At 43.8% G+C, this 24,525-nt stretch overlaps 1 protein-coding gene across 5 annotated transcripts in view; it reads right to left on the bottom strand.

The window, feature by feature from the left end:
- Window positions 1-21,967, bottom strand: part of SMURF1 (SMAD specific E3 ubiquitin protein ligase 1) — a 47,518-nt gene extending 25,551 nt beyond the window's left edge. For 4 of the 5 annotated variants that reach the window (XR_012662450.1, XM_075104814.1, XM_075104815.1 and 1 more), the window contains exon 1: window positions 21,725-21,963. Coding sequence is in view for 4 of the 5 variants with exons in the window: in XM_075104814.1 (XP_074960915.1) it covers window positions 21,725-21,779 (55 nt within the window). In the remaining variant the exon portion in view is untranslated. Of the gene's footprint in view, window positions 1-21,724 lie in introns of all 5 variants that reach the window. The other variant, XM_075104816.1, reaches the window with a different exon arrangement.
- Window positions 21,968-24,525: the final 2,558 nt, after the last annotated feature.

The following is a 24,525-nucleotide window of genomic DNA, read 5'->3' as shown; positions in this document are numbered from 1 at the left end:
CAAAGAGTTGCTAGATTTGATACATGAAGCCTTTTTGTGGCCCTTTTGTGTAGGCTGCAGTAAAAATCAAAGCCTCTTTTCAAGGCATGCTTTCCTCGTGGGTTGGAACTTGGCTTCGTGCAGCCAGTTGTAAACACTAGACAACTTTGAAGAGATCTTCAAAAAACCACACACCCAGAAAAAGCCATTTTTATTAGTCCATTAACATGTCATTAAAGTATCTACTTAGCCAGGAATCAAAATTCCATCCTACCTAAGCAGAAATCCATCACAAATGAGAGTCAGTCCTTATAGTGCAAACACCATCAAGTTGACAAAGCAGAAGAGTTTTATCTCCAGGATTCCTAAGAATTACTCAAACTGAAAAATCTTCCTGGGCACAGACCAACTTCAGTGGTCTTCATATACACCCCAGCAAGGGCTGATGTACCCCTCAGTAGCATAAATCATTAAAAAAAAGGGCACAAGACTATCAGAAGAACAAGACTCATTAAATTCCCAGTTAATTGAGACTGTGTGCAACACAAGACCAGAAAGGCAAGTTTAAGAATGAGCTGAGATGTAAAACTTGGAGAAACACTAAGAGTTATGGAATTAGCTGAAGAACTTTGCAGGATTAAAAAAAGGGAGATCAATAGGAAGCTGAATTAATGCTGATGTACAGAATCAGAGAAAGGCACACAAATCAGAGAGGTGGAAATAACACATCCAATTATCCCTTGTTCTAACTTTTCTTTCTCTTCTACCCCTCTGCTCACCCATAACAAACACCTGAGATAAAGGCTACCTCCCAGATTAAATATTTCATTAAATCCTAGCTACTACATCAGTTTTCTTACTACTTCGCTCTGTCTTCCTCTAATCCAGGCCAAGAATCTTCTCATACTCTCTCCACAGTCTCCCGTTTCCTCAATAGACATAAACCCCAACCACCCCCAACTACTTGAGTCTTAGACATGCCCTCAGCTCTGAACGCAGAAGTTGCCCATGGAACTTCTTTGTCCCGTGTACCACGGGGCAAATTCCAGCCACATTAAGTTCCTATTCCTCGCTCAAATTGTACTTCCAGGTTTGGGGGTTGGTTGGTTGGTGTTTTTTTTTTTTAAAAAAAAGTTTATTTTTTAGGGCAAACCTTTCCTAAACTGCTGCTTCACCACCTTCAGCTAACCTTTCTTCTTGGCCCTACAGTGACTGCTCAGCTGCAAAAAATGCAGCCAGAGACACAGGGGCAAGAGTGAGACCGTAACTGGTGAAGCTTCCTCTGTCATCAAGAAGATGCCTTTGAAGCACCGTCTTCCCTCACATCCTCATACCTTTTCTTTGCAGACTGTCTCCCAATACATTCAAAACACAACCACTTTCTTAGAGAACTGGAATTCAAGAGTTAAGTCAGTTATTACTATCTCCATTTTACAGACATTCTCAAAAAAACACCCTATCAATTACAGTTTACCAGAGAAAACGTTAACAGAACATCAAGTCATTTATATCCACTGTATGGTTTTTAAAACTCAGTCCTCCACCCCCCCACCACATCTGAGAGAACCACAACTAAGTGGAATAACACTTTGTATAGAGAGATTTCCCAAATTCAGTCAAGTTTTTCCTTTGTTAAAGTGCCCACAAATGGTCTCCTAACTCTGAAAACAAAGTATACACTCAGGCATCAGCTACAGTGCCAGCTTCTGTATATGCTAGTAAGACAGAAATATCTAGAAAGAACTCAAAATTTCTGTTAAAGGCGCACAGAATAATATCCTGTTCTCGGTACAAATGCAGTCTCTTAGCTGACAGCTAAACAAAACAATTTCAATGACAAAATTCCTTCTGGAAATACCAAATGGCATTTTACATTTACTCCACTCCATTGTGCAAGTTGTATTTGCTGGGATCAACATAATTCTGGATTTCTTCCCTTACACCTCTTGTATCTCCAACCACACACGCTTGCATTGAATAATTCATATTTTCAAGCAAGTAGTGTCTATCAAGATAAGCTTATCTGCACAGCTTGCACATACTTGTGCTCACATTTTGAAACAGACACCAACGTGCGCTGTGCGACATCATCGCTATAATAAAGTTAAAAACACGCCACAAAACTATGTGGCTCCATTTTTTAAAATTACATTAAAACTAAGGAATTAATCCATGCTGAAGTCTCAATACTTAGCTTTTATAGTTACCCAAGCACTGAGAAAGCATCTGGAAAAAAATTCCTAAAGCATGAAAAACATGTTCCTCCACCCACATGCACTCATAACTCAGATTCCAAACTAAATTTTACTAAGATTGCCAAAAATATTTTGCACTTTTAACGCTTGGAGTTTTCAAAGCACCTTTTTCAAATCTCTACAAATCTCAATACCTAACAGGATCATATACTCTAGAGAACACTGCTCACAAGAGGTCCCAGGCAGCGCTGGGGATCAAGCTCAAACCTAGCCCTACTCCCACACTCCCAGTAAACAAAAAGCCCTTTCTAGAAATCCTGTCCAAACCTTGAGACATATAAATTTGTTTCTCTGGAAAATGCTAGATGAACAACACCAAATTACTAAGCAAAATTAGAAAAAATTCCCTCAAATGCTCGAGACATCACCTAGGCAAAAATTACATATTAAATAGTTGACACTCCTCTAACAGGGAATGAGAGCCCCTCTGCAGCAGAGCCTACTGCTCAGTCAGCATTTAATGTAGGTGTGTTTAATTTAACATGCCTCTGATCTCCACTTTCGTAAGTTAAATGTATAAAGCGTTAAACACTATTTTCATTACCAAAAAGAAGCTTGTAAGGACTCTCCCGTGCAGCTGATAATTTGCTTACTAATTCAGCACATAATATTTATTGGAAAAGCCTTTTATGTTCACTATAAAACACAGAAATTTAGATTCCCCTTCTTGGACTAGATGATCCCTGAGCTCCCTTCCAACCTGTAATTCTTCCTGGATATTCTCTGTGGGGCTACCCATACCGCTACTACAACTGTATGTTTTGTAACCATTTTGTGAGACTTGAGTTACAAGTACATTTCTATATTGACAGCAGCTTCCCCCCCCCCGAAACACTATCCAATTAATGGACTTTGAGCTTTTACAAGATATTAATTTCCTAAGTTGGGGAAGAAAACCTGCACAACTGCTCTCTGCTGCTTTATAAAGGAGGAAAAAGTACGGGACAAGAGACCAAAACCAGAAGCAACACATTTGTGGATGCTTACCATAGACCTAGAATTAGTAGAAAGCCCAAGCGATCATACCAATTAAAACAGATCCAGCCTTGGGGTCCTATCCAAGGAGCAAAACAGGTTTGAAATTATAGTTAAACACACAACTTTTGCACTTTCTACCCCAATATTATCTCCAGCTCTCTTCATATACATATGAACATTAACCTATTATCTTGCCTCAAAATATCTGCCTGTTTTGCAGAAAGCAGAAGAGTCCGACCTTCCACTGCAAAACATGTAAAACCTGTGAAAGCAGGAACCTCAGCATTGAGAATCTTGGCAAAGTTTGACTAGATACAGCCAAGTAACATTTCAATAGAAACACTGAATTTCTGTCAAACAGTTAAAGGTCTAAAACTTCCAAGCTAAAATGAAGCAGATTTTTCAGTTTAAAACCTAAACATATGTTTTGTGTCTCCAAAGAGTGGCTGGTATTTACAGCCCTTCACGTACAGATAATGTCAATATTTCAGCAAAGCAATTTGAATGTTAAACACTATTGTAAAGGAGGAAAAACGAATGCCATTTAACACATTCTCAATCTCCATTTAAGAACTGCGATTTGTTTTTCCAGACAGAACCAGTATTTGGCTTCTTTGATATCTTACTGCAATTAAATAAGGTACAAAATCAACTTTATAGGAACAAAAGGTTTCCAATGGGGGTATTTTAATAAACAGTGCAAAATTAATGTCTGGTTTTCATCAAGTGCTAAGTAGATTGCTTAAAAGCAAGAACATTGTTATTTAAAAAATGAATGGCGTTAAGTTATGTGTAAGTTGTAAACTATGTAAACTATTAGTTCATCCCATGAGGGCTTAAAAATATCAGAAGGAGAGCTTTAGTTAAACAATTCACATGGAACATTGCCTTAAAGCTAAATATACAGGTTTGGCTCTGGTCAAAGCAGGGCTGCTCAACTCAGTGTTAAACTAAAGCTGCACGGTGAACCAAGACCGGGAAGCTGGCAAGAGAATTGCTTAGGTGACCTAGGAGGCTGCTGATGTTGAAATTAACCCCCAGCAAGATTAAAAAAACCCAACCAAACAATAAAAACCAAAACAACCAAAAAGCAAATAAACAAAAAACCTGAAAAAAATTCAAAAACATTGAGAATAAGAAGCAACAAATTTTGCCAGAGCAATTTTTAGGGGTTGCAGTTAAATGTATAGAACATTGATGACCACCATGGTCACAATATTCAAGAATCTACATTTCTCTGTTCATTCTGAAACATTTGAGTAAAGAATCTCCAATACAGAAATTCCACACAAAAAGAATAGAATATTAGGTACTTGAAAAGAACAAACCTCAGTAAAAACGGCACACCGGGCTTAAGCTGAGTAAAACTCAGACTCATTTTGCATTTCTTTAATAACTAGACAATCTTTTAACAAGCAGTTGCCAGAGAGCTCCTGCAAAGAACAGCACTTACCAAGCCCCTCTTCTAGCACTGCCAACAACTTCAGTAACTGCTACCAGAGCAAATTCCAACAGGTACCGGATGACTTCAAGAGGCACCGTCAACACCCCAAATTTTTTTTGCAAGTAAATGAAAAGCATTCTTTCTTTCAAGCAAGGCATCACTACCATATCATTGCCCTAAAACCACATACCTCGGGTTTACAAACGACTTACAAACTTTCCCTAATTTCTAGTGCGTCTAGCTGTTTTCCATGCTCGTATTTTAACTGAGGGATGCCGAGTGCTTTTTGGCATGTTTGGATAGAAACATAAAAAGCCTCAAGTCTTGTCATACAAAGCTTTTCAAAGCCGTAGGCCTCACTGCCAAAGGAACTTTTTCATGCTCTTACAGCTTTTGCCTTCCTTATTTGCAAATCTGTTGTTCATTTTGCGGTAAGCATGATAACAAACAGATGAGATGGAGCAGTGCTTTCTGAACAGTCTGAGAGCAAGCTCAGATTTAAAAATCAGGGCGGTGAAAGTCAATATTCAGTGAAGAGTTAACAGTGTACAAAAGCCTACAGCAATGAGTTCATTTTGTTCTAGGCTACTTAGCGAATGGACAGCCAAAAATTGAACCAGCTGGAATTCATTCAGAAGTACTTCTTTCTTCCCATAGCTCCCTGGGCTGCCGTTATCAACCCGAGGATAACAAACACATGGATCATCAAGATGGAGCTAGTGCTGGAAAGAAGCGGCATAGCCTAATAGCCCACAATAAACGAAGTTTTGATCCTAACTTGGATGTTAGTACTGAGGTATAAACGCTTTTAGTGTCTCATGGGGAAAAGCGTAGGATTTGCCCAAGCTAGACGGAATTAAAACATTCTACTGGCTTCTCTTCTTGATCATTACCTTGTTACCAGCTCTTGTACATGTGATGTTTAGTGACCAGTTTTAACCTCCGTTCTTTTCCTGGGTTTCAGCTGCTGTCAATACAGAGCAGACAGTACAGATTACTGGAGTGGGAAGACTGCATTTATTTTAAAAATACTCAGTCGAGTAAAGCTATTACTGCAAAAAAGCCAGAGGAGTTCAAAATACCACCTGGATACCTTCCTGTAGCAAATCTGTACTAAAGGGAAGTGAGCAGTTTTACTTGTCACACAGAGCTGACACCGTATGTTAAGAACAGAGCAGGGTTTCACAGAAAGCACTATCCAGTATTTTTTCCACGTGCGTTCAGCTGGGCTGAGCAGAGCTCGGTTGTTGGTATGGGCACAGCCACCCCACCGTCCCCTGCAGCCGCCACCGTCAGACTGGTGCTCTGCAGGAACACTAACCATGAGGCTGTTACAGCACCTCTGTGTACTGACAAAATACAGCCACATGCCTATTTGTGCCTTCATTATTATTATTATTCAAATTATATCCATCAGGCTCCAGACAATTCAAGAGGCACATGCGAAAAAATGGGAAAAACGACACCTTGGCTGTCTGGGTAAAATTTAAAAAATAATTCAGACTGATTAAGTGCTTAGTTACAAAAAGGGAGAAATTACTTTAGGAATTTCCAATACAAAAGCTAAAATGAAGGTGTAAAGTTCAAATTCAGGAAGAGGAAAGAAAAACTGTTTGCACAAACTAAATTCTTGGCATCACTTCTGATTTTGAATAAAGTATATCAGCTGCTTTAGAATATTGTTTTTAATTCCTGGAAGTTTTCAACTCTAAAACCTTCAGTAGTTTGTTTTGTGATTATTCAGCCTGCTATAATCTCTTTCAACATCTGCCCAAGATGTTACAAACCGCTCTCTGCCTTCTTTATGCAGTTTTTTTTTAATTTGTTCATAGAGCTCAGCTTAAACCCTCCTTGTTACAAATGAAAAAGCCCAGGAAGCAGCACAGGCATGACTGTATTTGCAAGGGGCACCGATGCTAAGAGGTGAGCAGCGGCGCTGGACGCCTGCCAGTCAATAAGCTCCTCTCGGGTTATTAGCCTGGGCTCCGCGCCAGCGCGGCCAAACTCGCAGGGGGTGCGCAGGGAGCAGGAGGTGACAGCAGTGGCACCCCTTAATGGGGAAGGTGGTGGGGTGCCTGTGTATGTGCAGGAATAAGGAAGTAGAGGGGAAAGGAGAACAGGACAGAAACGAGGCTTTTTCCAAAAAAAGACTGCAACTACAGAGATATTAATAGCTTTCGGAAGCTAAATTTTTATCATTCATTCACCTACTTTTGTTCTGTTAATCCCAGTAGAGTCACTATTTTCTTCTATAGGATGTTTGTCATCTGTTGCAGGAAAAACATCCCTTTTTAACAACCTTTCCGAGGAATTAGTATGAAAGCTTTTACGTAGAGGGGAAAAAAAAAAAAAACCTGATTTAATAACCGGTCCTATTTAAAAGCTGCAATAAGAGAATGATGCATAAGAGACTTTTTTGATGCTGCCATTGTTATATGGTAAATCTTGTCTACAAGAAGCACGTACGCGCACTCTACAGTCTACCTAATCACGCATTAGTCACACAAGCGGTAAATCCCTAAAAGCACTTTGTCTCGGGTCATGCAAATGCTGGATGAACCAAGTTACATCAGTTCTCATCTGATTTCCAAGCAATGAGATGCACGTGACTGCTGCTCTGCCCGAGGAAATGTGGGTCAATACGCGTGCATCCTCCTGCTGAATTCGCATGCTCTCTAGGGGCTCACAGCGGCGTGACTCAGGAGCACCAGGTCGTCTGCAGGCGCACGCTGCACATATATTAATGAGATTATCGCTGCTCATCGCCAGTGTGTTCACACTACACCGCCAGTCGTCTGTAACGGATCTTCAATGAGTCCAGCACACACAGAGCAAAACACTCCATGTGTCTTACGGCCGTGCTCTATCTAAAATGTTAAAATGATTTAGAAGGCTGACAGGCAAATCGCACGACGGCAGCCATTAAAAGGAAACATCTTCCTTCAGAAATAATTAATCACCCATTGTGTTTGAGTATAAACATCCAAATCTAACAGGCGTGTTTCTCTCAGCTGAGCAGCAGTGAGATGGACAATCCAACCCAGCTACTGCTTCAGAGCTGGAAGCAATGCTGCTCGCTTGGAGACGGAGGCAATATGGAGCAGTGTTCTTCCCCAAGACATGCTCTAGCTGGATGTAGTTAACCAACAACCTCACGGTAGCACCCCTTTCTTCCACACATGATTTCTAGTTAGTATCAAAGTTCAGCAGATCCCCATTATATCAGTGTCATCACTCTCTTACACAAGCAAAGCCATCCTCTTCACTTTAGGTATTTTAAACAAAACGTCTAATTCTTGCGTGACCTACGGGAGGCACAAAACCGAGAGCTGAATAGCACCAAACAAGATTTCATGAAAAGAAGGCTTTTATTCAGAATAAAGCCGTATCAGCCTATGTGTTACTCCCTTGTTCTAATTATATAGGACAGCATCTATTTAAACTGCCAAGTTAATGACTTCAATCAATAGTCTCTGTTTATTCAGCCCAGCGCTACTGACAGTCACCAGGGATGAAGAACAAAACAAACAGACTGGTTAGAGGCAATCTATGGTTGGGCAAGAAAAACCAATCCGTGATGGCAAATACCCTTCGATTTAGTTGGGAGAGGGGTCTATCGCCTACGGACACTGACACAGTCCCTCTCTTCTTGCCCATAGAACATTTATCCATACCATCCTGCTAACAACCAACTCGTGAGCTGGGTGAGCTCAAGCAGAACTAACATCATGGATACAGAGTGATTCCAACCCTGATCTTGTACCATCTAGCTATGTTAAGTATTTCCATTTGTTTCCAGATTAAGCATGCTAGCACACGACAACAGCAAGAGGACGTCACTAAGCCTTTGGACGATAAGCAGTGACTTCCCTCGCTGTCACTGTATCCGCTACGGAAGGAAATTTCCTTTGGAGCAGCTTCAAGAAAGGCTGGAACCATCTTCCTGAAAGCAGGATGAAATGTGCCCTTGACTAAGTCGCCAGCCAAAAGATGCCAGGAATCTTTTAGTTACAGTCTGGATTCGAGAGCGCAAAATAAAAATAGAGTTTAGAACAAAACCAGATAACATACAGCGTGCATGTAGCATTCTAGCAAAGATTTTTTTCTTTAAATTAAAAAAAATAAACCCTTGCAAAGTCAGTTTCTCAACAGTGGCTTAACAGCAACATATGTGGCCCGCCCCACCGGGGCAATTTTTTTTAAGAACAATTTGCAAGCTACTCAATAAAGGAAGGCCCCTTTCTAATCCCAGGTGAATCCGGTCACAAAGGATGGGACCTTGATGAAAATATTTTAGTGCATTATTCTGACCAGGATGTTTGGTGACAATTTTCTCAGCATTATACATTCATCACTTTGCCTACAACAGCAACTGTTTCCTATTTCCCTTGTACAAAATGTCAGTGTCCGTTACATCAATAAATTATAATGCCACTACTGCTTTGAGATACCTCGATCAAAGGTATTATATAAACAAACCAGAGCTCGAATGAAAAGATACCATGCCTTTTCCTATATGACCTTAATGTATGCGTTTCATATTCAGACATAGAATTTTATGCAAGTGACACCACTCGGCTGCAGGATCCTGCAACAAAAAATACGAAGAAAGTTCTGCTAAACAAGAAGTCCTTTATCAAACTACAACATTAACACATCCAAAGCCCAAAACTTAATATTTAAAAAAACCCAATACATGAGGACAGCTGGTTCAGTCAAAGCCTAAGATGTTTGCTTTCCATTTTAAATTGATTAAATAGATTCAATACATTACATTTCGCATGGATGGTTAACAGTGCTAATATTCCAGATAAAATGAAACGCTGTACGAGGAAAATTCTCACTCGGTCTAGCTCTCACAGTAATTTAGTGTAACAGAGGCCTAAAAATTTCACTGAACAGGATTAAAAACATCTCTTCACAAATACCTATTTCTTCACTACCATCCCAACACAGGGAATGCACTTGAAAACAAGCTAACATGTGCTTTGTGGGAACCATAAAATAATACCGTGTTTGTTTCTTTCTGTTTAAGAAGGTGATTCCTATTTGTCTAGTAGTTGAGATATTAAAAGCAACCTTTTATTTGCAAACATGTCACTAACAGGACTCGCACACCTAGGAATCTGATATTGTCCAAGCACTGAATCACAAACTACTAGATAGAACCAAGAGAGAGCAAAATTTAATAAACAATTTTCATAGGAAAAAAACCTTTACACCATTTCACTCCTTGCTAAAATAAGCTATGTGGCACTAATTTGAAGTGATAGCGCTGTTCTTTTAATTAAAAAACACCAGTAGGAGGTTGATGCATTGGCTGATGCTGTGAGCAACATGCTCACAGGATGCAGATGAATCTTTGTCTAAGAAATTAACGCAAAATTTCATCTGGCTTAAAAAAGCAAAACAAAACCCCTATGTCAAAACCAACATATAGGGAGTGTTGTTACAGGTGCTTGATAAAGTCATCTGGATGTTTCCCTCAGGATGTTGTTAAGTTCTAAGGGGAAAAAAACCCCAAAACCAAACCACTCTCAGTCCAGTTGTGCAATTAGGAGTTTAATTCGTGAAGCCTGATTTGCCCGCAGGTGTGCAGTGGACTTAATACACACATTTTTCTCCCTTTCCTACCTCAGAGCTCCTCTCCCACTCTCCCAGGTTGACCCTTCAACACCTCCTGTCTGCATGGCTGGGACCGGGAACCGATCCTCGCCCCCCCAGCAGCACCGGCAGGCCAAGGGAGTGGGATTCATTCTACCAAACTACCCATCCCCATGAGTCTTGGAGACCCAGTATGCGTAACAGCTCTCTCCTTAGCAAATTTGACTGAAATCAGATGAAGAGCCAAAAATTATTTAGAGAAGAATGACAGGTGTGATCCCATTTTCAGCCTGGTAGTTTCTAGTCTGGAAAGAAGATCAAGCTTGTCCTATAAGTTTATCCATCAGCCTGATGGTGAACTAAGGCAGCACCGTGTCCCAAAACCCGTAGACAGCTTCCATGTGCCACACTGCTGGTTCGTGAAACCAACAAAAGCCTAGAAAACTGATTAATATCAGCTTTCCAATCTAGAAGAAATCCACACAAGAATATTTGCAGGATCCTATTCCCCTTGGTCTTTCAACATCTTAATTCTACCACCCCTGAAGAGACTGGCAGCTACAACCAGGACCTCCTGCACAAGTCTTTGGTTGCTGCTATCATAAAAAGGGAGCTCTACATCGGCATCTGGAAGCATGACAGTCCTTAAAACTGGCAGCTGCTCCGCCTCATACAGCCACCCTAGTGAAGAAACATCACAGAGACAAGCAGGACATTCTGTCTTTACTTGGTGTACAGACTATCAAAGAGATGTCAGTTTGTCCAAAGACTTGTAGTGTATTTACTCACCTCTCCTACAATGACTATTTCAATCACATTTACACTGCCAGCATCATCTCAACCACAAGACATTAATCTGATTCCTTCTGATATTTCAAGTCTGTTTTCTCTCTGCACACTTGTAGGATTTACATCCTAAGACAATGATACAAAACCCCTGGTACTCCTTTTCAACTGGGCTTTTTTTTTCCCCCCGTACTATCAAAAATAGTTCTCATCTACGCTCTAGTTCAATTTGGAAGTAGTGTATGCAGACTTGATAAGCATCCTGCAAAGGAAATTCCTTGAATTGCAGACTACTTACAACCCATTTTCCCAAGCAACTTTTTATAAAACCCATTTGATAGCTGGTTTGCTAATTTCTATTGAAGTTTATCAAAACATTATTTGTAGACAAGTCAAATTACTTCTGTGATTGAACAACAACAACAACAACAAAAAAAACCAGTTGTGACTGTAAGTCCAAGCCAAGCTGTTGCATTATACTGAAGTATTATTTATCCTGTTACCAGACGGACCTTTCTAACTCTAAGAAGGTATTTAATTTTAAGCTAAAGAACACAACACAGAAAAGCACCCATTTACATGTTTCTTTTGTTTGTTGAAGTCTCCTTCTAGACCAGGTAAAAGCACTACTAATAAGAGCTGGCGACAGCGCAATTATTGGAACTGATTACATTACCCTAAGCAGATTTAGAGGTTGCACGCTGGTGGCAGTCTGGCCGACTGACTCTCAAATCTGTGCTGGTTTGTCGTGCTGTAACAGACACATCTAATTAATACGTCTTGAAAAAAGTCTATTAACGTTCAATTCCCTAAAAAGCTTGGAAAGAAGGAATAAGAGACATGGGTGCTTCTATTATGGTATATTAGGTGTACACGAAGCATACTATATTTTAGTTATTGCACAATGTGCAGAAGTCAGTCTTACAAAGAGCCAGACATTTATTCCTACAGCCTGTGCTTTTGCAGTAGCAAATTTAATGTAAGATTATTTAATGAATTATGGGATCTCTGGGAAAAGGTGTAGGGGCAGAGGTTTAAACCGGAGTTTGACTTGGTTACATCACACGACTTGGTTACATCACACGGGTACCAAGTTGAATGAAGCCATTAAAGAGCAAGTTCACAATTCAAACACTTTCTCTGACTCCTGTGCCTTCATGGACTGATGGACCACGCCGTGATTCAAACAGTTGTGCCACTCGCTGGCATCTACTCACTCCCCAACTTCACTTACGCCTTTTAACCTTCTCTCACCTGTACTTCAGCACTCATCTGCGAAGGGAGAACCCCAACAGAAGTATTTTCACTCTGGTTAAAAACAATTTTAGGAGTGGGTTAAATGCATCAGCAGATCACAGCATAAAAACTATTCACATAAGAAATAGCTGGAAGCAAATTCCAAAAGCCCCAACACTTCAGGCTTTTCTTTTTTCCCCACTAAGCCACTCATGTTCTCTCTGCTCTGTTGTTTAGTAGGTATTTACAGACACAGGAAATACGAACATGCCCATTGTAGTACTTCGCTTCTCTGCAGATGTTTAAGGAAGAGGTAGAAGAGATACTGCTTGGAATTTCTACTACTACATAAAACTGAAGTAACTATCATTTCAAGAACCCAGAAAATTCACCCAAGTATTCCTCCAAAGGCTGACATCAGAGCTTTCGCTTACATTCACCTATTCAATTCCAAACCCAAAGTTTACCAAATCTAATGGATTCTCTCCCCATTGACACTAAAGAAGCCTTTTTCAACAATGAGGTATCCACTCCTTTCCCTTGTAGGACATGACACCTCTGCATTTGAATTCTGACTTTAAAATGAAGTTCCCCCGTGCTTATAAAAATGTCTGCACAGGTGAAAAAAAAACCCACACCACGCCAGCTGCAAGGATAAAGAAGGCGGCTTCCTCTGGAAGTATATCAATCACTGCAAGTCTGAATCAAATTGAAATTCCATGCTTTTCTGAATTCTGCACTTGTGTAGTCAAAAAACCCAAAAAGATATTAAAGCAACAGCACAATCCATACACTCCGTTCATTTTCATATGCAGTCTGGGCTTATTTTTTTCCCTTTAGTGAAACGGAGCACACGCATTTCAAAAGATGTCTCCTTTTCAAGAAACTTTTCGGGTCATACACCCTGTGTACTGGAAGATGTAAAAACACTGACCACAGGGACTGAATTTTCTGCCGTAATGTCCAGTTTACTTTGGGGATGCAACACAGACCACAGGCGGGGTGTGAGGAAGAAAAGTCAACATGATGACAAGAGAGTTCAAGGCATCTGCTAACATTGGTCTGAATGCAAAGTAAATAGAGAGGTAACTATCTTCAATGGGTTTTAACCTTTATTTTATGGAGAAAAATACAGAAGAGAGCTTTTAATATAGTGTCCTGGAAACTAGGGAGATTAATAGAAGAATAGATTTTAACACATGCGAATTGCCGCTTTGTGAAGTAAACGAGAGATGGAAACTTTAAATTGATATGAACGTATGCATTTTATTCTGGTTAACCATTAAAGGAAATGGTTAGATTTTTTATGAAAGACAAAATGCAAACATATGACAAGGTCAAAGAATACACTATTCCTCTTGATTCACCCATACAAAAATGCCATTTTACTCCAAATAAAGTGTACCGAGAAAGACCTCATCAACTTGAGGGGAAAAAAAAGATTCCAGCCTATCAAAAAATATTTCTTTACATACTATGGGTTACCAGTAAAAGCAAAAACTACTGCAAGAAAAATATACTACCAGGTTATCTAAGAGAGAGAGAAACAAATTTTATTTTCTTCAGCAGGGCTTCTTCATAATCAATTGGGAAAGAAACAACCATCGAAAAAACCAACCGTGGCTAAAACTGCACATTAGCGAGGACATTCAGGGACACATAATATTCCTGGAGTATTCTAGTGGTCAATAATACTTGAAGTTAATAGTGTGGTTTAGCATTGCCCTTTATTCCTAAATGGGCTGCTGCATATTCTTACGAGAGAATCGGGAACAAAATAGCAAAATAGAAAGCTATTACATACACCTAATTCCACTGGATTTTCCATCATTTCTTATGGTCATAACAGCACAGTTTAGGATTATAAACTTAACCCATCTGAACTGCTTCATCACACAACAGCCAACATAAAGGGCCTGTGCTTCAGATGCTGGAGCCGGTCCTCTGCCAATGACAACTCCCTCCAGCTGTGGCGGAGGTGAGCACAGCTGGAACGGCGGAGCAGCCTGCAGCACCACGCAGTCACTGGGGGGATTGTGCATTATTTTAGCATTACTCCCTAACAATAACGGATTGTTTTCCCCAAAAACAGATGAACAAACCTTCCATTTAAATGCTTTCTGTTAAATTGTATTAGTATGCGTAGTAGTGTCCATATCCTCAAAAAAAAAAACCAAACAAAAACAAAAACAAACCCAGGCAAGAGGATTTTTCATGGGGGAGGGGAGGAAAAGTAAACCATGCTCTGCCAGCTTTATCTATCTATGCTGTGAATTGGGTAGCCTTGGGGATTTTTGCCTGCTGTGCTTAGTGTCCTTGACAACAAGCCAGTTTGAATTTTGGCCTTTAACTTGACAAAAATGACTTACTGAAGAGGAAGGCATCAAGCTATTACAGCCCTGTGGAGAGATTCTTTCTAAAACAGCATGCATGCTTATTCTGCCAATTCAACTAGAGTATCGTCAAATCTATCCTCCAGCTCCTATACCCCCCAATATTCCCAAAGCACTTGCCAGTCTATAAGAGAATACTTGAAAGAAAAACTTGCAACATTTTTGCTCTGCCCTTCTGTTGTATTTTACGACTTTCACAAAGAAAGATAGAGATGGAAAACAAAGAAAAATCTCCCCAGGGATCTCCTCTCTGAAATTACTGCATTTCCGTTCAAAGAGATGGGAAGCAAAGTTTATAGTAGCATCTTAACCTGGTAAGATCTACTGACTCTTCCTGAGCAAACATATGTGCAGGTTTATTCTTATGTTACATTAATACTTAAATAAATCTTTTATAAAGTGATATATACTAATAAACAAGGTCTAGCAAAGCTCACTGCTTGGTTTAAGAAATCACTACTCTCTCTCTTTTCTGGTTTTCCCTCCCAAAGTCAGCTCCTCCTAACAGAAGGCAATGTACGCACACACCTCAGCTTTTCAAAGACCAGCATCTTAGTTTAAATTCTTGAGCAAGACTTCCATGGAGAAGCTGAATCTGTGCTGAAGCAGCTGAAGTATGAGCACAGGTTTTCTCCACCAGTTTTCTTGCAGCGGGTGATAAATTTTTGGCAACGGGGTCAGCAGACTAGCAAGGAGATAACATCTTGAGTTACTGCAGCAGTATCTTCAGGAATTCATTTGTAAGCACCTGAAACATCACAATCTGAGGGCAGTGCAGCTTCCTCACTACCAGCCGTAACACGAGTGCTCGATGGCGACTACCTGCATGCTTAACTTCAGGCTTTCCGATACACATGCTAAAGGTGAGATGATATCAAGGTAAAACGCTGGAAGTCGATCAACTGTGGTGCTGTCCTCATTGTCAACCGAGGAGGCATCCCGGTGCTGGCAAGAGCGTCAAGGACTATATGCAAGACCTCGACATGGACATACCCTAAAACCTAAACAGACCCACAACAGGAGAAACGACACAATGGTTGTCAACAGGTATGTCGAGACTCAAGATCTCGCCGACTCCCTTCCCCACCACAACTGCTGGTGTAGGAAAGAACAAACCATTTTCAGTAACTGGGTAGTACAAGCTTGGTTCACTCTGGGAGAATAATTCAGCATCACTTTAGTGAAAAATATCAAAGCACTAATACAGGTAAAAGCTTTCTTTCAATGATATTCTAGCATTTGGTCCTTTTCACAGTAATATTTTTTACCATTTCAACAGGAATCACAATGCAAAAACATAACAAAACAGACTCAATTCCTAATTTAAGGAAAAGGACAGCAGGTGCAACTGTCTCCTTAGCCTTTTTTCTTTTAATATCCTCTTCGCTCATTTCTGGAGTGAGTTGCTCTGCTGTGTACATACCCAGACCTCGCAAGTATACTACGCTGGACGATTCAACCGCATCTCTTCCAAACCACTCCGCCCTATCGAGCTACCTCAACCAACGTGGCCCAAACAAACACGGCTGCTGAGCGAGTAGTTAACTCTGGAACCGTAAATAGCAAGTAATCTAGCCAGATTAATCCAACGTTAAGCGTGTCAAGTGGACTCGCTTCAAGTTGGGCAGCAATCCAAGTAAGCCTCCAAAACACATATGGATGGACAGACAGCATTTCCATACAGTACTTCTTCCTTCTGTGACCCACCGAGCACACCTCCAGCCAGCGACAGAAACAACCGAGGGGGCTTGTTCCTCTTTATTTATAGCAGCAGTTTTGGCAGTTTCTGAGCTGCTTTCAGTAAGAGGTGAGCTACCTGACACACGTAACATCGTGGTGTAAAATCAACTTCCTCACTGTGAAATTGGAGACGCTGCTTATATTACCCCAAAATCCATGCTTAATTTTGCAACGCAAAAAGAAAGTATGATGCTACAAAATTCTAGACACGTGATAAAGCTGTTTAAGGAAATGGATGAGAAAACTGTTCTTAGAGTGGTGGGTTGTATGGAATAAAAAAGAAATCATTAAGTAACTGCACAACCACATCCCAAATTGCATTTCTTTATATGAAGACATTCAATTTGAGAAAATAAAGTTTTAAGTTAGGAATAAAGTAGTTATTGTTTCTACTTTCCCTTCCTGAGGGGGATATTCAAACAAACTCCTTTTGGAGATTTAATTTACTTCCACCAGGACAATGGTGCTGGCACAGCTTTGACTTACTGGGAGGAAAAAAAAAGGGAGACTCACTACCCATAGCTTGCCTGGAGGAAAATGCTGCTCTTTGGATTCCTGCTCCAGCAGCCCAAGATGCCAGCTGGACGGCTGCAAAGGCTGCTCTCTCTACTTCTCCCATGAAAGCAAGACTATTTAATTTTTTCCTTCCTTAAAGTCCCCTGGTTACATGTCCCAAGCCTCTTTGCCATCCCCATCTCCAAGGGCCTCTCAACAGCCACGAATTTACCTTCACAAAAACGCTACTAGTTCATAACACAAACGGGGAAGAGAGGCAGAGAGATTAAGCGCCTCGCTCAGCATCGCACAGGAAATCTGCGGCGAAGCTCAGCGTCGAGTTCCAGCCCAGCGCTCCAACCACAACCAGGCAACCCACTCCCAGAAGACAAGGAGCAGAGAAAATTCTTACGAGAAGAAAATAACGAGACATAGATTTCGGCATATTCCCAGATTACCACGCAAGATAAATTCAGAGCTACTAAACTGCTGCTTGCCACTGCGTTCCCCATTGCACGAAACGGGCTCAACGTTAAATCCCAAACGCCAAGGCAGGCTGGGCTGACCGGCCAGCCGTCCCTGCCTCCTTGTGCCAGCGCTCTCAGCCTGCAACCCGGAGCCTTTCCAATGTATGAACATAAAACTGCAGCCAGCCTATGAAGTATTTACAATGTCTGTTACAGATTTCCCCACGCAGATATTCATTGTTTCCGAACACTGGACATAAAACTGTCCAGGTCACCAGCATTAGTGTTGTTATTGATCAGTCAGTTAACTTGACTGCATTGATCAATACATTAGTCATGAAAGGGAAGCAAAACATCCTGACATTTGGGTCACAGTTTAACCTGTGCCTTTATAACAACCCTATGTGAACGCTGCTCTTAAGGCAACATAATATTTTATTTTTTTTACTTGAAGTCGCTGTATTCTTTTATGTATTCCTTAAATTACAATTGCGTATCTGCAAAAAGACCCGAAGCCACCCATTTACCAACAACTCACTGGTCAGGTTTTATAGATGGGACTTCCCTAAACTGTGCTGTCTACAGTGAACTGAAAGTGGTTTTTGGGATACTTGTCTGCATCGCCCCTTTCCTCTTTCCCTTTCTTTGCCGCTGCTAAGCACCACCACTTTTCCTACAGGAACCAAACTTGTCCCCTGCAAATCCCCTCTGGCTCGTCCCCTCACCTCACAGGAACTGCCTGATTCCTCATCATCTTCCTCACTCCTTCCCGATGCTTCCAATGCTGCACTTTCCTCCTGCTCACAACTAGAGGCTCTCACCTATACCCTCCCTCCAAAACCGCAACAACAGCCAGCAGCCCCGTACCTTCCCAGGCCAGGTCTGCTGAGGAGGAATGCATTTTTACACTCCCGGGTACTCTGAACTGCAGCTAAGTGAGGTGCTTGGAAATGATTATTTGTACTCTCCTGTTATACCCACTCCGGCTTTTCTCTTAAAGAAACTCGTTTTGCCATCAGTCCTCGACACGGCCATCTGACCTTACCCAGGAGATCCTGCCCCCTCCCTGCTCCATCTGTGAAGTGATCCACAAAGTTTAAACTAATGCCTTTTCCTTCGCAATCTTTTCTCAGTTCCACAATGGCACCAGCAGCCAGCCAGCTTTTAACACCTCAGCTGAGACCCTGCTGAAAAAGCCAGTACCAATGAAGCCAGAACACAACACAGCTTTTTTTTGGTAGAAAAGCTACATGTTTAGTCCACTTCTTCACAGTCTTTCCAATTCCATCTGCAACCTTTGCCTGCGAGCTACCTGGAACAGGAACGTTTCTGATACCCAGCACAATGAGACTGCAGTTTTCATGAGCACTTCTGGGCGATATAACAGCATGAGAGACGTGTGTAAGCCTTGGAGATGATGAACCCTTTAGAATCTCCCTGGGGAGCAGCAACTGCAGCAGCAAAGGTTTCGGAGAAGCGCATCAGTAAAAAAGGGACACGTGCTCCGCAAAGGTCCCCTGGCCCGTGGATCGCGTTCCTCCCCAACCCAGAAGAGCCCAAGCAGATTTCAGAGCACACGCACTCACAGTATCAGTTCATGATTTCCATCTCCGTTTTGGTAATTCCACCACTGCTGCACTACCCTGATGACAGTACAGACACAGAGACCACAGACTTAACAAGAAGCTTTACCTTACTTTGCCTAGAACTGCTCCAAGGGGCAAGGGACAAGGCCATGAATCTCTCTAGCTCCTACATCACCAGCAGGGGTGAAAACTCCAAGGGAAATAAGAGGAACAGGCTTTTGGAGAAACTGAGATACAACAATAGACTAGTGTGTTTGAGAACCCTGAGACACGAAGGCATTTTAACCTGCCATCCAGCTTACTTGCAGGTGTTGGGGTAGTTTTTTAAATATTTCTAAACAGGATGTGTTATTTGCTATTTTACTTCATTACAGTTTGTGTCGGGATAGGACTGACACCATTCTGTGTAAGGTGGCAGATCATTTCTGATAATCATCAGACAATCCAGAACTTTTCGATATAGTCACGTAAATAACATAATGCTGCTAATAAAAACACCTTTCCAATGTACACGAAAAAAATTATATGTTTAAGCATGAAGGACTCTTCCACCCTTCACTCCCCATTCACAAGGTAACACTCACGGGCACCTTCAGGCTAAGTGGTGTTTACACAGCTATTTTCAGTAGTGCAAAACATAAATGGTTTCTAATCACGGGAAACACAATGCAGGTAGTAAATCATAACAGAAGAGGTCCTCTGTCTCGACTTAAATCTGCTCAAATCTCCCAGTAGCAAAACAGGTGAGAAAACAAAAGCCATGCTGGCTACAGCTATTTGAAACAGGTAAGTCAGCACACTAGTCTCCAGCGAAGCCAAGAATACAGCATTGCCTAATGATTCTAAAGCTAAACCTCTCCCAAAGCAATTTATTTTTTATTAAATACAGCAATTTTTGTCACACCACCCAGCCTGCATGCTTGTAAAAACAGAAGATGTGTTTGAGCAAGCAGGAGATTTCTTCAACAGAGTTAAAAAAAAAAGAGAGAGTAAAAAAAATAATCCACCAAGTTGCTCAATAAGCCGAAACTTCAGTCTCTTCCAGGAAATGTTCTCAGCTAGGAGAAAAGACTAGGGCATGCTAAAAGTAAAAAAGCATTTTGATGCAGCATTCATCCTTTAAAATTAAAACCAACAGCTTCTGCCTGTTATTCAAATGATATCCTCCAGCTCAGAAGAAGGGCTATGACCATGGCGTAAGTTACTTAATTCACAACATTTTTATTGTCTGACTTGCATAAAAATAAGCCACATTAATGACTGAGTTGACATTTAGTATACATCTCCACAAAACTAATTTCAGATCAAACATCACCCATACACACTAAAAATATTTTCAGCTTTCTCACGTCCAAGAAAAGGTTTTTCAGATTTATATTATCCTCACAAACTTTGGTCTCCTAAAGCACAAGCAGTGCAGAATCAGAAAAGGATTAAAAGAAAACCAGGATTATTTTTTTTTTGAAGAGCTGCTTCTGATTGATTGCGTTACATGCCAGAAGCAAGTTAACCTGTAACTGAAGTTTAACTAGCACCGTTTTCTCATTATTTGACAATGTTTTGTGCACCCGCAGAAACAGCTCTATATAGATCAATGCCAGCAACTCGGAGCAGCACCGTGCCTCCTCCAGCCCAAGAGGTCTCCAAGCATCCACCTGTTGCCTTTAAATGACCGGACTGGGCCTTATTTATTAATAATTCACACAGGAGTCTCAAGAAGCAGAAACTGCGTCTCTTCCCATTAAAGAAGCAGTGTCGGCATCGACCGGAGCAGCTTCCAGAAGGCTTAATCCAGATCTTTCAGGGTGCAACATAAGTTGGCTTATCCATACGTGCACCCTCACAGGAGGCCTCTCGTAAGGTGGCACAACACGTACAGCTGTTGGTGTCACCTCTCGCTCGGGGAAGGAACTTCAAAAGTTGACTGTGATTTGCCAAGTGAGAGCAAGTTGCGAGAAACGAGGGGAAAAAAAAACACTAAAACACAAAAGCTAAAAGCAGCTAAATGCATGTTTTCTCACGAGCAACTGAGTTACCCTCAGTACATGGGAGGCTGGGGCAGTTTATTAACTACAGCAAAGCAAGGCAAATTATGAAAGGCTTTGCTGAAAGCCAGTCTGCAGGAGGGGGGGGGGCCTGGAAATCCTCCTGGGGAAGGTGCAGGAGAGACCCCAGGAAGGGGCAGGGTGTCCTGGCTTGCTGGAAAGGGGGAACACAAGGACCCCCTCCATAGGGGAAGATGCAGAAGACACCCCACACCTGGGCAGGGTGCTGAAGGGGGGGGGGCCCAAAGCGACTCCCCCAAGGGGAAGGTGCAAAAGAGACCCCACAGAGGAGCAGGGTGCCCTGGCCTGCTGGAAGAAGGGGAGACAAGGACACCCCCTTTTTCCCCCCAAAAAGCCCTCCGCCCCCCAGATTTGTGTCAGCCCAAGCAGCCGAGGGAGGGGAGGGGGGAGCAGGAAAAAACGAATTAAGCGAGGCTCCACCGGGCCAGGGAGGTGGAAGCGGGACTGAAAAAAGGCGGATAAAAGTTAAGTAACGCTCGGAGCTCGGTCGCCGCCGCCTCGGCCCCACGGCCCCCCCTCACACCGCCGCAAAACCCCCGCCTTGGGCCCGGTTTTTCCCTCCCCTCAGGCCGCCAGGCCGGGGAGGGGGCGGACGACCCCTCCCCGGCCTGGCGGCCTGAGGGGAGGGAAAAACCGGGCCCGAAGGTGTGTGTGCGTGGGGGGACACAGAGAGAGCGTCGCCACCGCCCCGTTACCTGTGAGGCGGATCTTGATACTGGAACCGTTCCGGCGGGTACCGGGATTCGACATCGCGCCTTAAAACGACGACAGCGCCGAAATCAACCGGCGGCCCAACGCACACACCCACCCCCCCATACGGGCCCACACGCTCGGTGCGATGCCGTTAATCCCCGGCCTTCGTCGCTCGCCTCAGCAGCCGCCGCCACCGGAGACCGCCGCGCTCGCCCGGCCCGGCCCGGCCGCGGAGACGGCGTTAAGCCACGCCCCCACCCCCGCCCCGCGTACGGCGGAGGGCGGTGACGTTAGCGCGCATTGCGTCGCGGCTGCACCGCACCGCCATGATGGGAAGGTCGGAGGGATGTGTGGGACGCATGCGCTGGGGGAAAACACGTTTTGCGGGAGGGGCAGCGCCCCCTGGCGACGGGGAGGTCGCTGGGGGTGGCAAAGAGGATGCGTGGGGTGACACGGCTGTGGTGTGGAAGGTGACAAGGCAACAGGTGTGAACACATCGAGCATTTGGCGTCTGCCAGCAACACCCGCGGCCCTGGGCAGCTGGGACCACCAGCTCAGCCCTCAGCCCCTTAGACCTGCCCTGAATGGTCCCCATGTCTCCACGTCCCCACGTCCCCCAGTCCTTGCAAGCTAACAGCTGCTAACTTTGGCTTCCCACTAGCTCCACCATGCCCTGTCCCTCCATCCTCCTCATGATCCAACCCTCAATTTATGAACTGCCAAAAAAACATCACAAACGAGCCCTCCCCCTCCCACCAGAAATGAAATTGCATCCAATGGAAAAATCCCTAAACCCTGAACCCCTCCAGAGGCATGAGCATCCTCCCAGCTCCCTGCACAGAGGCAAAGCCTGGGACCAGCCTTGTTTCACATTGAGACGCTGAGGCTAGGCTGTGTTGTCTGCTCCGGTGCATGCCAAGGGTACCCATGGCCACGCACGAGTAGTAAATACCGCCGGGGAGCAAATCCCTACTTTTCGTGCCGGCAGAGCGATGCCCCGGTTGCCCAGCCAGGCTGATTTATTGAACCGGGAGTGGGACGATGTGTGCCGGGCACGGCATTGCTCCTGCCTGTGTTTGAGAGGGAACCATTGCCAGGTGCTGTGGGGTGAAAGCGGCAGGGCTGCAGGGCCATCGCTTCCGAGCATCCCGGCTTTCCAGCACAGAAAGAGAAGCAGGGGTGGCCGAGTGCAGGTTTTGTAGGGGGTTTAGTGGCAAAGTTTGTTATCCCTGCATGCAACCACAGTAACTCTGGCTTTCAAGGTGCTGCCGCTGTGCTGAGAAGAGGTGATCTGCCATTTTAAACCCCAGCTTTTATTTCTTTCCTCTGCTCTCGCCTTACCCAGGGACAAAAGGAGAAAAAAACCTTTCCCCATAAATTCCAGGAAGAAAGCAAAATAGCGATGGGGAAGAGGAGAAAGCCTCAACGATTTACAGCCAAGCATCAGGTACAGCAGCAGACCTGGAAGCTTGGGCAGTGCTTCTCACCATCCAAAATCTTCCATGAAATCCCCCTCCCCAGCATTCCCCTGCCCCGCAGCACTAACCTGGCTCGATCGCCACACCAGGATTCTGCCTGCCCCAGGCTGACCCCTGCCTCCTGCCCAGCTGAACTTGCCCAAAGCCATTTCTCCCACCTCCTCTTCCTTCTCACCGATCTTTGGTTTTCAGCTCACGTAGCTCCCCGAACCAGCTCCCACAGGCTCCGAGTGTGCAGCCTCGGGGACAGCCACAAAAACCCCCTTCCACCTGCTCCTGCAAAGCCACACCCGGATAACGAGTCTGCACAGTGCTGGGGAGGCTGCAGGGTGCACCGGTGGCAGTAGGAGATGAACAATTAGGCACGAAAGTACCTTAGAATAGACCCTGCTTCATATGCATAAATTAATTGGGTCCTAATTTGGGGCAAATGGCCACTAGCAGTGCCTTTTCCAGCTCTCCAGCAACATGGGGACCAAGCAGGCATCGCCGTGCTCCTCTGGGGCCAGGACACAGGATGCTTTAATCAGAAAAACGACTTTTTTGTGATTCTCTAGAGGGAGGTTGAGCTGCTCTGGGGAAGCACTGGGGAAGCAGCACAGCAGCATCTCACCATCGCTGGTCCCCACGGACCCCTTGTCCCCACAGCTACCCCATCCCATCCCGTAGGGAGAAGTGGGTGGCTCCAACCTCCTGGAGCAGAGCAATGAAGCCAAAATTGCCACGGCGGCTGCTGCCTGCGCCCCGGGAGGAGGGATCAGAGGAGAGCAGCTCCAATTAACCAGGCAAGCAGATGCCTGTAGGTCGCTCGCACGCCCACGGCGCAGCAGCAGGCAGGTACAGCCCGGCAGCCTCGCTGTTCCGGCAGGCACCAGTCCTGGTTCTCCGGCCGCCGTGGGATGACAGCGGCGGTGCCGCCCCAAACACCTCCTCTGCTTTGCTTGCCCTGCGGCACAGGACAGTAGGCACGTACTGATACTCTTAAGAAAAGGGGCATGTTTTTCTCCCAGTCACAGTCAGGGCTACAGGGACACTATTTTACTGCAGCTTAAGGACACGATGGTAGAAGTGAGCTGTTTTGGTCCCAAGGCTCTGTGTAACAGCATCTACCGCAGGCTCATCTCCAGCACATACAGGAAAGAAGGAAAAAAGTCAAATAGCCCTGCCGTTTCTCTTTTTGGTTTGCTTTAAGTCAGCAGAGCATCAGCAAAGAGCAGCCCAGCTGCTGTAATTGTCCCAATCGCCTGTAACGGACAGCCCTGCCAGCCGTGGGAAAAGCCACGTGGGATGCCCGGCGCTGGACCATGGACCAAAGTCAGGGCGGC

Source organism: Phalacrocorax aristotelis, chromosome 10, assembly GCF_949628215.1.
Source record: "Phalacrocorax aristotelis chromosome 10, bGulAri2.1, whole genome shotgun sequence".
NCBI classification, from domain to species: Eukaryota; Metazoa; Chordata; class Aves; order Suliformes; family Phalacrocoracidae; genus Phalacrocorax; species Phalacrocorax aristotelis.
The sequence above is the reverse complement of the archived record's forward strand: the minus strand, read 5'-3'. Positions and strand labels throughout refer to the sequence as shown.